Source organism: Tetrahymena thermophila, assembly GCF_000189635.1.
Source record: "Tetrahymena thermophila SB210 genomic scaffold scf_8254609, whole genome shotgun sequence".
Lineage (NCBI taxonomy): Eukaryota > Ciliophora > Oligohymenophorea > Hymenostomatida > Tetrahymenidae > Tetrahymena > Tetrahymena thermophila.
Window position 1 is genome coordinate 288125 of NW_002476379.1, and position 14256 is coordinate 302380.

A 14256-nucleotide genomic window follows, 5' to 3' on the forward strand; every position below is an offset into this window, starting at 1 on the left:
TGATAAATTTTTATATTTTATAAACACTCACTCAAATTCTCAGTATGTATGTATGAAAAAAGATATATTAAACTGAATTGGTCTTAATATGAAACTCTAAATTTATATAAATTAGTTTTTTATTATAATGATAAATATAAACTCTGTTATTTATTGTTTGCTATTTTCAAATAAAATTTTTTATTTCTTCTTCTTTTATTAATTTATTTTTTTTTAGTGTTGAGAATGTTTAGTCCCTTGTAGTATTATGCATAATATTTACAAATGCTGGATATCTTATAATTCTATTTTATATAGGAATAAATCTCTATACTTTGCTATATTTTCGCATTGTTGATTTTGGAGTGAACTAAACCACAGATGGGTTTTTAAGGTGGTTTTTTACATTTTTAATAGAAAATTAAATTTATTCGCTACTATTTTAATATTCTAGCTGAGATAATCCTTCTTAATTATCAGGTAAAACTATATTCTATAAAGTTTTTTTTATTACTTTAACATTTTATTAAGGAGTATTTTTTGGTGGATGAATGCTATTTTGATTATTATTAAATATATTTTCATCATTATATTTTATGAAAAAGAGATTATCTTCAAAACTTTCATTTGGTTATGTTTGTATTCTTTTATTCTAATTAGGTGAGGGAATTGGTATATTTTATTCAGCAAAGAAGTTTATATTAGATTTGTTCAACTTCAGTTACCTTCTAGTTTTATTGTTATTTACTATTTCACTGTTTTTATTGTGAGATAATGGTGATGGAGTAACAGATCTTTATTTAGAATTTAAACTATTTTAACAAAAACTTTTTTACTTTTCAGCTAAAAATGAATTTTCAAATATTGAGTTTCTTAAGTAAGTTCCTGTCGGATTAGTATTATTTGAATTATCTTAAATAGGTTGTTGCTAAATGTATTTCATAATTGTATCTTGCAAATAATTGTTAAAATGAGCAGTCTCTCCACCATTTTTAAGGGGAGAATCTTATAAATTAATTTAATGTTATCCTTAACTTTTATTTATCACTTAGCTAACTTGATATTGAGTATGTGCCTTTTTATAAGGACTATCTTGTTGTCTTTTATAATTATTTGGACTTGTAAAGTAGTTTTACTTTTATAAATTAGACTTTGAATCCTAAAGAAAGTGGCTTCCTTAATTTAAGTTAATGGGAGAGCTTGAAAGAGGAATAGATGGAAGAGGTGAGCAATTAGATTAATTGTTATCATGATATTAGCTCTACTAACTTTCTTGTTACTTTTTTTCCCAATAGTTAGTCATTATTAATAAATCTTTATTTTAATTAGCAATATTTGTTTTATTTTACAGTTAATTTATTATATATTAGTTTTCGTTTCTTGATCTTATCATACCTTTTTGCTTAGACCATCTATTATTAGGAGTCAAACTTCTAAATCTATTGTTTTCATTTTTAAATATATCTTGATACATCAAAAGAATGTTTTCTGCTTAAGCTGGAGTGCTCAAATGAGTCTTATCTTTACTAACTATTCCTTGAGCTTAAAGTAGTAAATTCTATGCACATAGTTAATCTCCTTAACCCTAATCTAATTCCTAGTAGATCTTATTTTATGATCTTGTTTGGGGTTCATTCTAATTTTGATATTGATTTTATTAAGAAGGAGTCTGAATCTTTTAAAGGTAAATTTCAAAAGACGATAACTCATCTTTACGGACAAGGCAAGGAGTAATAGACCTCACATTATTTTTATTACGAATTAGCATGTTATTTTTCTTTTACATTTTACTTTCACATGCCATATTTAATCAAAAGCGTTATAAATTTTTCTTACTTTAAATAAATAAAAAAATTCTTTCTTTCAATTAAATTAAGGAATGGTTAGAAAATTTCGTTTATATTCAATAACTTATTAAATTACTGCTTGTGCAAAAATTAAATTAAAATGACTAAATAATTAATTTATAAAATTTTATGAAAAAGATATGCTATAAATAGTAAAAATAATGTAAAAATTAAAGCATCAAATTCATTTTCTTATTAAACAAGAAGAATAAGAAAATATAAAGTATAAAATATTTTTTATTCAATAATTATTATATATTCTCCTTTTTAATTACTGCTTGAAAAATTAGCATGCCATATTTAATTAATTAGACATTGATATATAATGTATTTCTACAAATATAAGTAAATTACATACTTACTAATTGTATTAAGATTTAAAATTAATTTAATTTTGGTTATATTTAGAATAAGATTTAGTAGAGGATAGGTTCAATCAAAATAATTATATTTTTATTTATTTATTTATTTATTTATTTGCTTGTTTATATCTATTTATTTGTTTGTCATTTTTATGAAGTATTAGATGAATTTTTAAATACAAATGCATTCAGAGTATAATCGTTTGTCTAGTTTTGTTAGTAATTTTAAGGTAAGTAGCTATTTCTGTAAGGTGTACTGTAATTTCTTGATTTTTTGAGATAAACAGAGTCTTGAGAAGGAGTATATCTATCTGAAGAATTATTTTCTTACTATTATTAAATCTGCTAATTATTTGATGCTACATTTAACATTTATTCTAATCTTTTCTATTTATTTCTATATTCTTTTCTGGGGTCCTCAAATTGAATAGAGTTTTTTTTAGAGTTTAAGCTACTGTCTACAGACTAATTGACTAAATTATTTTTCTTTCTATTTGGTGATTAATTCCTAGATATTCTTACTCTCAAATTTCTATTTAAATATAGACAATTATATCTGTTCTTGCTACCTTGATAAATTTACTAATCATCGTCATCATCATGATTCTCTTATGTTTCCTAACTTATTTAGTTTAATTTTTTGGCATATTTTATTTTGCATAAGTCTTCATCTACATAACTTGTTTCACAAAAAGGAGTTACAAGTGGATTTATTTCATCTTTTTGATTTAAATTTATTTTATTTGCATTTCTTGGAGTAGTGAAGGATTATTTAGAATAATCATTATGGGGAAGCTTTTATAACTCTTAAGACTTCCTTGGATTGTAAATTTTATATTTATTTTCAAAACTCGTCTAAGGATGATAAAAAGATTCCTTGTAACTGTCTATGAAATTATGAAAATAGGGAATAACTCTGGACATATCTGATTTTTTTTTCTTATCTTATCTAACAGAATGGTTGTTAATATTTTAAATGTTAACAGTTTAGCTAACTTTATTAAGATTCTCTATTAACTTATACCTTGGGTCGCTTAAATACCTTTTGTTCAAAAAATGTTTTGATTAGATTATTTAGATAAATTAAATAAATTTTTTACTCAGGTTTATTTCTTAAATAAATACCAGAATTTTTTATTTACTGGTGGGTATGTCTTTAGTCAGTTGTAAATTAAAAATTATCTTCGTTTGAATTTTTTATTGTCTACACTTAGCTGATGAAGCCAGTGCTATTTCTTTTCTGAGAAACAGACCAATAAGTATTAGAACTATAGGAAGATATATTATTAGGTTTCATAACTTGTACACTATTTCTTCCCTTTCCTGTATCATACTGCTCAGTATAATCAATTTTTTTTTTTACTTCTTATAAATCTTCTTGAGAGTTCTTTTGTGAATTGAGCTTCGGTTTTTCTAGCTGAATAGAAATACTATTTCTCTATGAATTATTTTATGTTTTTGGTGGAGCAGTTAGCGATTAGTGTTAGGAATTTAGCTTTTCATGGGAGACTTAGTTTATTGATGTTACATTAGAAGCTATTAAAAATGATGCATTTTTCTCTGCATTTTTTTTATCAGTTTACTTTATTTCAACATCATATAGTTAGCTTAATTAATTTTAATTTTTTTCAGCTGTACTAACTTAGTAACTTATTTGGCTTAAATTCCTTTTGGGAGACTCTTTTCTCTCATAAAGTTTACTCATTTCAAAATTTCCAGTAATGCCATAAATTTTTTAAAGCTTATCCTAAATACATCAAATTTAATTTAACGTTATAGAAAATTTATAATTTTGTAAGTATTTATTTATTTACCTTACTGTAGTCACACACTTCAAAATATTTTTTTGAAGGAACAGAAGAATATCTTTATTGCTCTTAAGAAACAATTTCATCTTCGATACAATTTTGTAAAAGAGGAGATAAATAAACAGAATTTTAATACTATTTCTATGATATGTTTATAGGAATAGTCTAACTTTGATTAAGTGTAGGAGAAGGACTTCTCTTTTTTTTAGCTGATGAATCTATATAATTTACAAATTAATTTCATTTTGAATGCATTTTTAAAAAAATATATAAGGTTTACTTTTTTAAATTTCTATTTAGTAATGATTTACTTCACCATTTTTATTTTTAGATTATAACGTTTGGTGGTGGTTAATTGCTTCATTAATTTAATCATTTTACATTGAGTTTTATATTTCTTTCCCTATTATTCTTTTTTAACTACTCTAATCCAAATTAAATTCCTGCTTTGCATTCATATTGGAATTTTAAGTTTGCTTAGTTAATTTCTTAGTATTCTAAGATATTTTTTTTGATCCATAGCAGTAATTTTCATATTAATAAGCCAGCTATTACCTAAAAATAAATTATATAAATTATTTAAGTTTATACATATTTGTAAAAATATCTATTACCTTAAAATTTCTACTTAATTTGGATCCTTATAATCGACATCTAATATGAATGGCTAAGTAGTAATGAACATCTATTTAATTATTTATTTTAGCTATTCAATAAATTGGTTATTTGTTATAAATAAAACAAATACTGTTCAATCAGGAATACAAATTATTGTGATTTTATGTTTCTTTTTTATTTTTTATGAAATTTATTACTTTAATTTGTAGTAATAATAATTTGTATGCAATAAATTTAATTAGTATTTAGAGATATTGAATAATTAAATATATTTAATATGGTCTTGCTAATCATCGCAGTTGTATCTCTCAATACTTACCATTCATTTAATAATTTAAAAAATATAATAAATCGAATGGTATGCTAAATAAAAACATCCTTTACTCAGTATTAAGCAAACAAATTAATTTTATTATTTCTTTTGAACGAACGAACAAACAAATAATATAAAAAGAACATTTTAAAAATAAGAAGATATACATTCATTTAACATTTTATATTAATAAGTAAAATTAAGATAAACTAAATTTACTTTTTTATAATATAAAAATTATTAAATGTTTTTTAAAAACAGGTTAAAATAAAATTTCAAAAATTATTCTTTAATTAAAACCTTAATTTTAATTCAAATTGAATTTATAAATTTCTACTTTAAATAAAGGGATGGTGTATTATCTGCTCATATCTTACAGAAAAAATTATTTTTCATGAACTCTGTTAGCCCTTCTTAAATTTATGAACTTACATTTATGAAGTAATTAAGAAATCAGCAGGCTGTAAATAATTACAGCTATTTTAGTTTGGACTGGTAGAGTAACGCTTTGGTAATTTTGAGGATAATTCTATTTTGCTTTTAAGCTCATAATTTTTTGATGATTAATATAAAGCATTTTATTAATTAGCTGTAGTTGATTAGATTTAATTAAAATCTTAAAATTTTTATTTTAAGAATTATATTTGCTTTTTATTGCTATTTGTTAGGTGATTTGTATTAACTTACTTAAAAGTTTTTGAGCTTTCAATATTTTTTAAAATTTTTTTAAGGTTTATGTATTTTACTTCTTTTTCTAATGTTTTTATTTTTTGCATAATATCATTTGAGGGCTTGTTCTCCTAAATAAAATCTACATCTAATTTTGTTTAAGATGAGGATATTTGAAGCTATTCAAAAATTTAGACTTATTTAGGACTAGATGCAACTGAATTGCTGAATAAAGAGTATCTTGGTGAACCATAACTTATATGCTATATTTTTGGTGACTATTCATTTAATGAGCTCCTTACATTTGATGATTATTAGCTTTTACAGTTTCTTTTGGGAGTAAATGGCTTCTTATATATATTCACAGGCTTAACATCTAAGTTATTAAACATCAACAGTTATTAGTGATTATTAAACTATTCCATTTGTAATGATAATTAGGATTTTTATTATCTCTATGAAAATAACAATTAATCATTTACAATACTGTTAAAATTAGATTGTGAATATTGCTTGTAGGTTCGAGAGCTAAATAAATTTACATAAGACTCCTAGTTTTATTAATTTTATGAAAATGGCTATTAATTATTTTGTTAATAAATTTTAGGATTGATAAAATTTTGCTTTTAATTGTTAAGATTTTATTATTAATTAAATTAATTATTCGTTTTGTTAAAGAATTATGAATCGCTAAAAATTTTACGATGGCTCTACTTAAAGCTATTCATATTTTATTAGACCTTACCCTAAATTTATGTTTAGTTTTATAATTAAAGCTAATCTACATGTTGTTAAGGTTATTATAATTAAATATGATCTTACTACTCTTTATTTTATGTTTAAAAATGAATATCTTATTAGATTTATTACGAATAGCTGCTCTAGCCCTAACATTATCTATGCAATTTGATTTCATCATTAGAAGAAGTATTACTTTTCTGTTTATTTGATGATTATTTACAATCAAGCGACATTGATGTAAAATTTTATTTTTCGTCATTGCTAATTTCAAAAAAGTTATTTTTAGCTTAGTCAATATTTTATTAAGCATTTTGGCTCTCTTACCTTGACATATTAAAAATCTGTGAAAAATCTTCTATTTACTCTGCAAAAAGCTTTTTGTCTGATTAGTGAGACTTATTATTTTATTCTAAATTTTATAACCTCTTTTTTTAAAATTATTTTTAAAAAAAAGGTTTTGTCTTTTCTTTTTTTAGTTTAAATATATCTAAATCTTGCTATTTCCTTTAGTGAGGATCAATAATAATAAAGAAGTTAGATGGCTTTCCCTTCTTTTCTGATTAATTTAATACCATTTATTTATGTTAAAACCTTTCCTCTAATATTTAGTTTAATGAATATTCAGAAAGTTCAGGAGGAATACGAAATGTTTAGTGAAGGGGAGAAGAAATATTTTCTGTATCTTAACTTTGAAAATATTCGTCTATTTGTATAAAATCTTTTTTATTTTCATTTTATTATTCTTATTTATTTTGCTTAGCAATAATAGATGAATTGGGTGTTTCCAATTATTCCGCTTTCTAATTCAAAATCTCTTCTACTTAATTTTCTCTTTTGATACAATTAATTGAAAAATAAATATTTTATTATAAAATTAAAATAGCCAATAAATTTCTTTAAATGTTGAATTTTTTTTATTTCTTAATATTTGCAATAAAATCTACCTCAAATTCTCTTTTTAAAATTAAAAAATTTTTTCAAATTTTCTGAATTAGTAAATATAAATATTCAAGTATTGATCTAAAAAGAATTAATTTATAAATAATCTGTTATTTAGAGAATTTAAGGTGGAAAATTTTGAATTTTTCAAAAAAGAAATAAATTAATTACTCTTATGAGGAACTTTAGCTTTTATTTAAGACTGAAGATTGCTTTTTTTGTAAATTTATTTCTTTAATGAAGTTATTTACAAGTGGCTTTTAGAATTTTTGTGAAGAAGTAGGAGCTTTACTTTTATTAAGCTCAGTTTATAACAATTAAGAGTTTATCCTATTAATGTAAGCTTATCTGTATTCCTCACCAAGTATTTATTTCATCTTAATATTATACTAATTTATTGTATTTTATTTCATATTTATTATATTTTTATACTGCTATATTCTCCATTTTTGTTTTACTTCGTATTCCTATACTAAGATATTATATACATTCGAGCCCTTAAGATAGTCAAATAATCTCTTTTTATTTAAAAATAACATTTTAAAAATCTTAATTATTCGAATTTTACTTAAAATATAAAAAAATAGTTAATTTTTCAACTATTAATTATTTTATTTTTAAAATAAATAAAAGGAAAAAAAATTACTTATTTAGAAATTATATAAATTTCGGCTTCAAACGAACTTACTTCAGCTTTTGTATTTCTCATAGCTAAATCTTACATTATTTCATCTTCACCAAAAAAACTGTTTTCCTTATAAACTACTAACTGTACTCTGATTTAAGATTAAGAAATTGCTTGATTTTTTTTTACCTTATTTAAATCTAAAGATTAGTTTTCATCTATTTCTTGCTGCCTTTGTTCTACCAATTTGTCATCAATGATTTCACCTTTTGAAAAACATTTTAAAAATTGATTCATTCATTAATATAAAAATGTTTGTTTACCTAATTTTGTTAGCATTATAACTCCTTATCTAATAAAAAAGATATTCTCTGCTTTATCACCTTCTTTGTATATTATGTTAGATTTTTAAAATTTAATTATTTCTGTACAATGAAGTAAACTTAAAAGCTTAGTTGGGCCTAGCTCATTTAAAAATGAAAATCTATGCAAAAAATCGAGACTATTTCTTATTTTAAGCTCTTTAAAAATGTTTAATATTTTATCAAACTTAGATTTATCCAATGTAATTAGGATACCATCTTCTCTAGAAATTATAGTTGCTTTTCTTCTACAGTTTTAAATAAATTTTAAAAATACTGCTATTTAAAAGTAATTAAGTTAAATTACTCTTTTTGCATAGTGAGTAAAGCTATTTCTCCAAAAGACTCTCCTGGAGTGTAAACTTTAATTTTTGTGAAACTTGGAAAATTTTGTTTATAAATTTTATCTTCATCAATATTTTCTTATTTACTTTTTTAATTTAGATAAATAAATAAATAAAAATAATTTTTAAACTTTATTTACAAATCCTAAATAATTTTTTTTTTTGAAAGGCTGTGGAATTCACTGATAGTTTCTTCCTAAATAACTTTTTATTTTTCGGAAGGTTTTACATATTGGCTAATTGGTATAAGTTCTTCTAATGGATTAACCACAATTTCTTTAGACTTCTCTTAAACAACAGACATATTCTTTAACATATTCTATCTTTATTCTTAATTCAGCTAATCATCTGTTTGCTTTTGTTATTTCATAGATTTAGGTATTAGACAACTGAAGGAGCCTTCAAATATAAAAATATGCATTTAATTTAAAAATAGAAACAAATTGAATTATTTATACCTTAGGCAACTATATAATATATTGATCCTTAGTCACCTTTTATTAAAAGATGGAATTAAAATGTTTTTAGTTTATTGAAAATCAAATACCATAATTGAAGATAACTTCTCCCTTTTAGCAATATTAAACTTTCATATGAGAGAATATAGAATTATTAAAGCTGCTACCTTGATTAAATAAATTAACTTAATTTTTCCATATATCCAAGTTTTCTAGAGCTTTTTTTACAAAGGTTATTTCCAATTTATTTTTTATTTGCTTTCTCAGTATTGATACAACCATCTTTTATGTTTTTATAAGAAATAAAAATATTGATTTATTTTAAATCACAATTTACTAATGCATCTTCTTAGTTTTACAAAGACACGTTTTCCTTAAATAATATTTCTGGGTTTTGATCATCTATTTAAGACTCTTTATTGTTTGGGACATCACAGTTATCTTCTTTATTAAATGATTAGCTACATTAGGATTTACTATTTAACTTTTGAAAGGAGTTGCTGATAGCTCTAACTTTAGATATATTAGTATTGTTAATGATATGATCTAGAATAGACTAAGGAAGCATATGCCTGACCTATATAAGATGCTTTTATATAAAATTAAGATTTATAATTATTAATAATAGATATAAACTATCTCTCTAATTTAAAGAATAATTCAAGCAAAAAGAAGTGATAATGTGGATTTATATATTGAATTCCAAATAGAATTTACTTCTAAGCTTAGTATTTAAGTAGAGAGTCTTATTTTATTTTGTGTAATATAAAATATTTTGTATTTCCAATTATTAAATGAGGTTCTTACTTAATACTTCTACTTTTATTTTAATGAAAAACTTTTATTTATTAAATAACCATTAATTTAATAAATATACTGATAGAGGCTTATATTTTTTTATTAAACAATAATTACTATTTTAATTTTATTTTAAAAGCTAGGGATAATCATTTTTTTAATAAAGAAGGTTTTCACTAGTGTTTTTACCATAACACTACGCTAATTTTTTCTAAAACTCTTACTATGTATATCATGTAAAAACACTTCAAAATTTATATTTTTTATTATTTAACTCCATTCTTAAAATAAATTAAAGAGATTATTGGTCCTTTTTAAAAAAATCTTACTAATTTTCTTAGAATCAAATATTTTCAAACTAAAATAGAATTTATTTAAAAAATTTTTGAACAAATACTTTAAAAATATTAATAAACTTATTTTGCAATGGAATTTATAAATTATAGTTTGTCAAAACATAGAAACAAACTGATTGAAAGAGTAATCTTATAAAATAAAATAAAATTCAAAATTATTTAAACATTTTAAATTAAAAATAAAGAAATAAAAAATCTTTTCTTTTATCTATATGTTTTAAATGTATGGATTGAGTAATTAAGCTATGGAATTTGATGAATTTATGAAAATTATTAAAAATGTTGACCTTTTGAGTGTATAACGATATAAAATAAAGAAAATTATAATATTTTTTAAGATGTTTAAATTTAAATTAAAGAAATATCAGCACACTTTCTACAATCAAAATGTTTAATTTAAATAATTGAATTTTCATTTTATGTTGTATGATTAGACATTAGTACTGAAGAGTCTGTCTTGCTTGAATAATGGGGTTTAGGAGGCACGGATTTTTTAAATAAATTTGATGTAGGTATCAAAATGAGCTTTTATTTTATCAAAGTTTGAAATTAATTCATTAAACAAATAGTCTTCCTTTTTATTTGCATTCCAATAATACATATCACCCTCTGATGTAAGTTTTTCTAAACGCTCTTTAAGTTCAGTAGGTATATTCTTTAATGGTTCTTCACCTTAAATATAACGGTTGTTGTTACTAGCAGACATGTATTCAGAGTTAATTTTTTTGATTTCTTGTTGCAAATTTTGGTCACTGGCTAATTGAGAGATGTCATCTATCCAAAGACTAAATGTAACTTAGGTCTTCTGATCTGGCTTATTTTATTTTTTGTAGAATCCAATAAATACTTAAATTCCATTCAAAATCTCTTGGCTATCTTCTTTAGTGCAAAAAGGTACCTTAAGTTCATAGTAATGGAGCATAGCTATAAGAATGATTAGCTTAGTATCACGAGAAATCTTAAAGAAATAATCATCTTTGAATTAAGCCTACTTATTTTAGTCAGAGAAAAAGTTAAGATCAATTAAATAATCAAAAGCTGCTAGCGATGATATCCAATCAAACTTCAAAGCAGCTTACATTGCGAATATAGTAGCTTCTGCATTATTAAGCTACTTGATAAATTCAGAATTGATTTATTCTATTGTGTCAGAATTTTCTGCAGATATTTTTATACTTTTAGGTGCCTTGAAATTACCAAGAGAGGCTATTTATTATTTAAGCTTATCTTCTAGCTTTTTGTCACTTAAATTATTTAAGTGTTAGGCATTTTTGTAGTGTTCTCTGACACAACTATCAAGAATAAGCCATTTTATCAGATCATCAAATTAGCCCTTGTCATTTTTAGGATGTAGCTTTAGATAGACGCAGAATTAGATGAATGGAGGTGGAGAGCCTTTAACTTTCTTACGGGCTTCGTCTCCTTTGCGAGCACATTCATTGTTAAGCTCGAAACGGCGAGTATACATATCTATAATCTAACGAGAAGTATTGCTTGCTTTATACTCTTCAATTTCTTCTTAGAATTTCAAGTTTTCTACACACAAATTATTCAAAAGATCTTCAGGAATAATAGAAGTATAGTAATCTACTGTTCTAACCTAAGATGCTGACAGTTAATTGACTGTATTTGAAGCTAAATGCAAGCGAATAGGTTTTTCTTTTGCTTAAGGTGGAATAGCAACTTCCTCTTTCACATAGATTAAACTGTATGCACTGGCCTTACCCCATCCTCCTAGAGCTTCTTTGAAAACATTTTCTTCTGTTTCCTCACTTACTTGTATATCATTATAACGCCACCACTTCTTGGTAGAGTGATCTTTAATGAATGCGTAGTAATGACCACTATCAGCTTATCCGTCATGAATGATAACGCTCTAGAGCAAATACTTTTCTTTTTTAAATCCATTGTATGACTCATTAATCTTATTTTCTAGTTATCTGATTTTTTCTTGCAGCTCTTGGATTCTTTACTTTACCTTGCTAGTATATTATTCAAGGGCTTTAACAATTTAAAGGTTTTCTTTGGAATTATCTCCAAAATATGAAGGATCTACTAATGGATTGACATCAACCTTTTTGCTATTAGTTTAAAGGAATAAAATAGTACTTTCTAAAGCACTCAGAAGTCCTAAGTTGCTTTGTTGATCTTTATTTTCTTCTGGCTTTGCATTAGATTTAGTTTAATTCTATGAAAGATGATTTGAGTATTGGTTAATGTTGTTAAGAGCTAATTCATATTGCTATTTTTCATATATTAATTTGTTTACCTACTCACGAATTCTTAAGTAATCCTTGCTTCTTTCTTCAGTAAAACGCTCTAAGTAGATTTAATTCTCAAAGTTGAAACTATCATTTAGTTTTTTTAAGCATCCTTTTTCTTTATCAAATACGACACGCTGAAGTTAAAAGAAAAGGGTCTTAGGTGCTCTTTTTATCCAGTTGTATTTTTAAGCTTGAACTATATCACCTTTGTCATTCTTAAACTCGTCGATATGATTAACTACGTATTCATCTAAAGCATAATAAAGTTCTTTGTGCTTGATATCTAAGAAAATGATGTTAAACAACTCCTCTTCTTATTTTTCAAAAGTTTCCTCACCTAATGGATAGCTCATGTGGATAGAAGCTTTTCCAAAAAAGTTTGAATTAACTACACTAGTGTCTGACATAGAAATAGAAATGCTTCTTTACAATTCTTACTCACCTTAGGATATGCTAGTAGAAGAAGCTCTCATTAGACTGTGAACTAATTCTTCTTCCATAGCTCCTTTATTAAATGATTTTTTAGAGTAGCTAAGACCTTCATCAATTCTTGCTAAAAAAGTAAGATTGAATTCACCTATGTCTTACTAATCACCTATTTATATTTAATTACCTTGCTCGTCTACTATATTTTTAATTACCTTAGAAGGATCAATATACTTTTTGTCACTTCCTACTAGTAATATATATAACTCTTGTAATGCACACACTAACTCGACAGATGCCTTCACTCTCTTTAAAAGTATGTTTTATTCTGTGCTATCTTTTTAAAATTATTCGTCAGATGAATTACTTTAAGTAGAGTCATTTTTGAGGCGCTTTTAAATTTCTTCTTCACTAGGTTTTTGGAAATTAATGATGGCATAGCAGAATTCAGCGTTATAAAAATATGATTGCAAGAGAGGATTTATGTAGCAAGTATTTCCTAAATTCTTCAAGCCAACTGGTATTCCTTCCTTTCTAATTCTTTATTCAGGATTAAGAGGTTCAAAGCTAATATTTTTTTCTTTTGCTTCTTGTTAAGAAGCTAAGATAGCTTAATTCAGTTAAACTTCTTCATCCATATTATCTGTTAAATTGCTAATTTTATTTTGCTATTCGTTTAATACCTAATTATTGCTGGCTAATAGGTGCTGATACTCATCTAAAAGGGAATTAACTTAGCCTTTACAGTTTCTATAAGCTAATCTGAGAAGCTATTCATTTAGCCCCATTTATAAATAATCATTTAGAATTGATTCTGGTATTTCTCCTTTTTAATTGCTCATTTATTTGATTTTTCAGACAGACAGACAGATGTAGATTTTATTTTATTTTAATAAATTTAATTGTTAATATCTTTCAAACTTTTTTAAAAATTTTTTTCTTGTTTAACATTTCCTGATCTACTTTATATTCTTAGAAAAGATTATCATAATTATTTAAAGACATGTAAAAAATAGTAGCAGAGCTAAGCAAACAGGCAAACAAACAAGGTAACTAACTAGCTAATTAACTAAGCTTTTTAAAAAAATCTGATGTTGTTTAAAATACAATTAAAGTTTTAAAAACGTTGAAAAAAATAGATATCAAACATATTAAATTATTTTATCAGCAATCAATTTTATTTTTTATATTTATTTAAAAATATAAATTTATCTTGGATACAGAATGAATAAGTAGATATTTTAAAAAAATTACAAACAAATATTCAATTAGAAATTTTTAACATTACAATCAATCTTGGATGTAGAATGAATAAGTAGTTATTTTAAAAAAATTACAAACAAATAT

The 14256-nt window shown here is 23.8% G+C and overlaps 5 protein-coding genes across 5 annotated transcripts; all 5 read right to left on the reverse strand. All coding sequences in view use genetic code 6, as the record gives it.

The window, feature by feature from the left end:
• Positions 1-166: 166 nt before the first annotated feature.
• TTHERM_00442490 (hypothetical protein) lies at positions 167-1783 on the reverse strand (the record flags this gene model as incomplete). The annotated part of the gene is made up of 1 exon (XM_001033162.1): positions 167-1783. The coding sequence occupies one exon, from the start codon at positions 1781-1783 to the stop codon at positions 167-169; it is 1617 nt and encodes a 538-aa protein (XP_001033162.1).
• A 549-nt stretch (positions 1784-2332) lies between these two features.
• On the reverse strand, positions 2333-4681 carry TTHERM_00442500 (hypothetical protein; the record flags this gene model as incomplete). The annotated part of the gene is made up of 5 exons (XM_001033163.2): positions 2333-3230; positions 3289-3935; positions 4003-4214; positions 4277-4551; positions 4611-4681. 5 exons carry the CDS (start codon positions 4679-4681, stop codon positions 2333-2335), a joined length of 2103 nt encoding a protein of 700 aa, XP_001033163.2.
• Positions 4682-5319: 638 nt separating this feature from the next.
• On the reverse strand, positions 5320-6021 carry TTHERM_000442509 (cyclic nucleotide-binding domain protein; the record flags this gene model as incomplete). Its single annotated transcript, XM_012798008.1, has 1 exon — positions 5320-6021. The coding sequence occupies one exon, from the start codon at positions 6019-6021 to the stop codon at positions 5320-5322; it is 702 nt and encodes a 233-aa protein (XP_012653462.1).
• Positions 6022-6320: 299 nt separating this feature from the next.
• On the reverse strand, positions 6321-9633 carry TTHERM_00442510 (cyclic nucleotide-binding domain protein; the record flags this gene model as incomplete). The annotated part of the gene is made up of 10 exons (XM_001033164.2): positions 6321-6342; positions 6467-7168; positions 7448-7794; positions 7923-8167; positions 8225-8511; positions 8571-8693; positions 8748-9006; positions 9066-9101; positions 9155-9347; positions 9403-9633. 10 exons carry the CDS (start codon positions 9631-9633, stop codon positions 6321-6323), a joined length of 2445 nt encoding a protein of 814 aa, XP_001033164.2.
• Positions 9634-10631: 998 nt separating this feature from the next.
• On the reverse strand, positions 10632-13751 carry TTHERM_00442520 (ubiquitin carboxy-terminal hydrolase; the record flags this gene model as incomplete). Its single annotated transcript, XM_001033165.1, has 1 exon — positions 10632-13751. The coding sequence occupies one exon, from the start codon at positions 13749-13751 to the stop codon at positions 10632-10634; it is 3120 nt and encodes a 1039-aa protein (XP_001033165.1).
• Between the last annotated feature and the right edge of the window lie 505 nt (positions 13752-14256).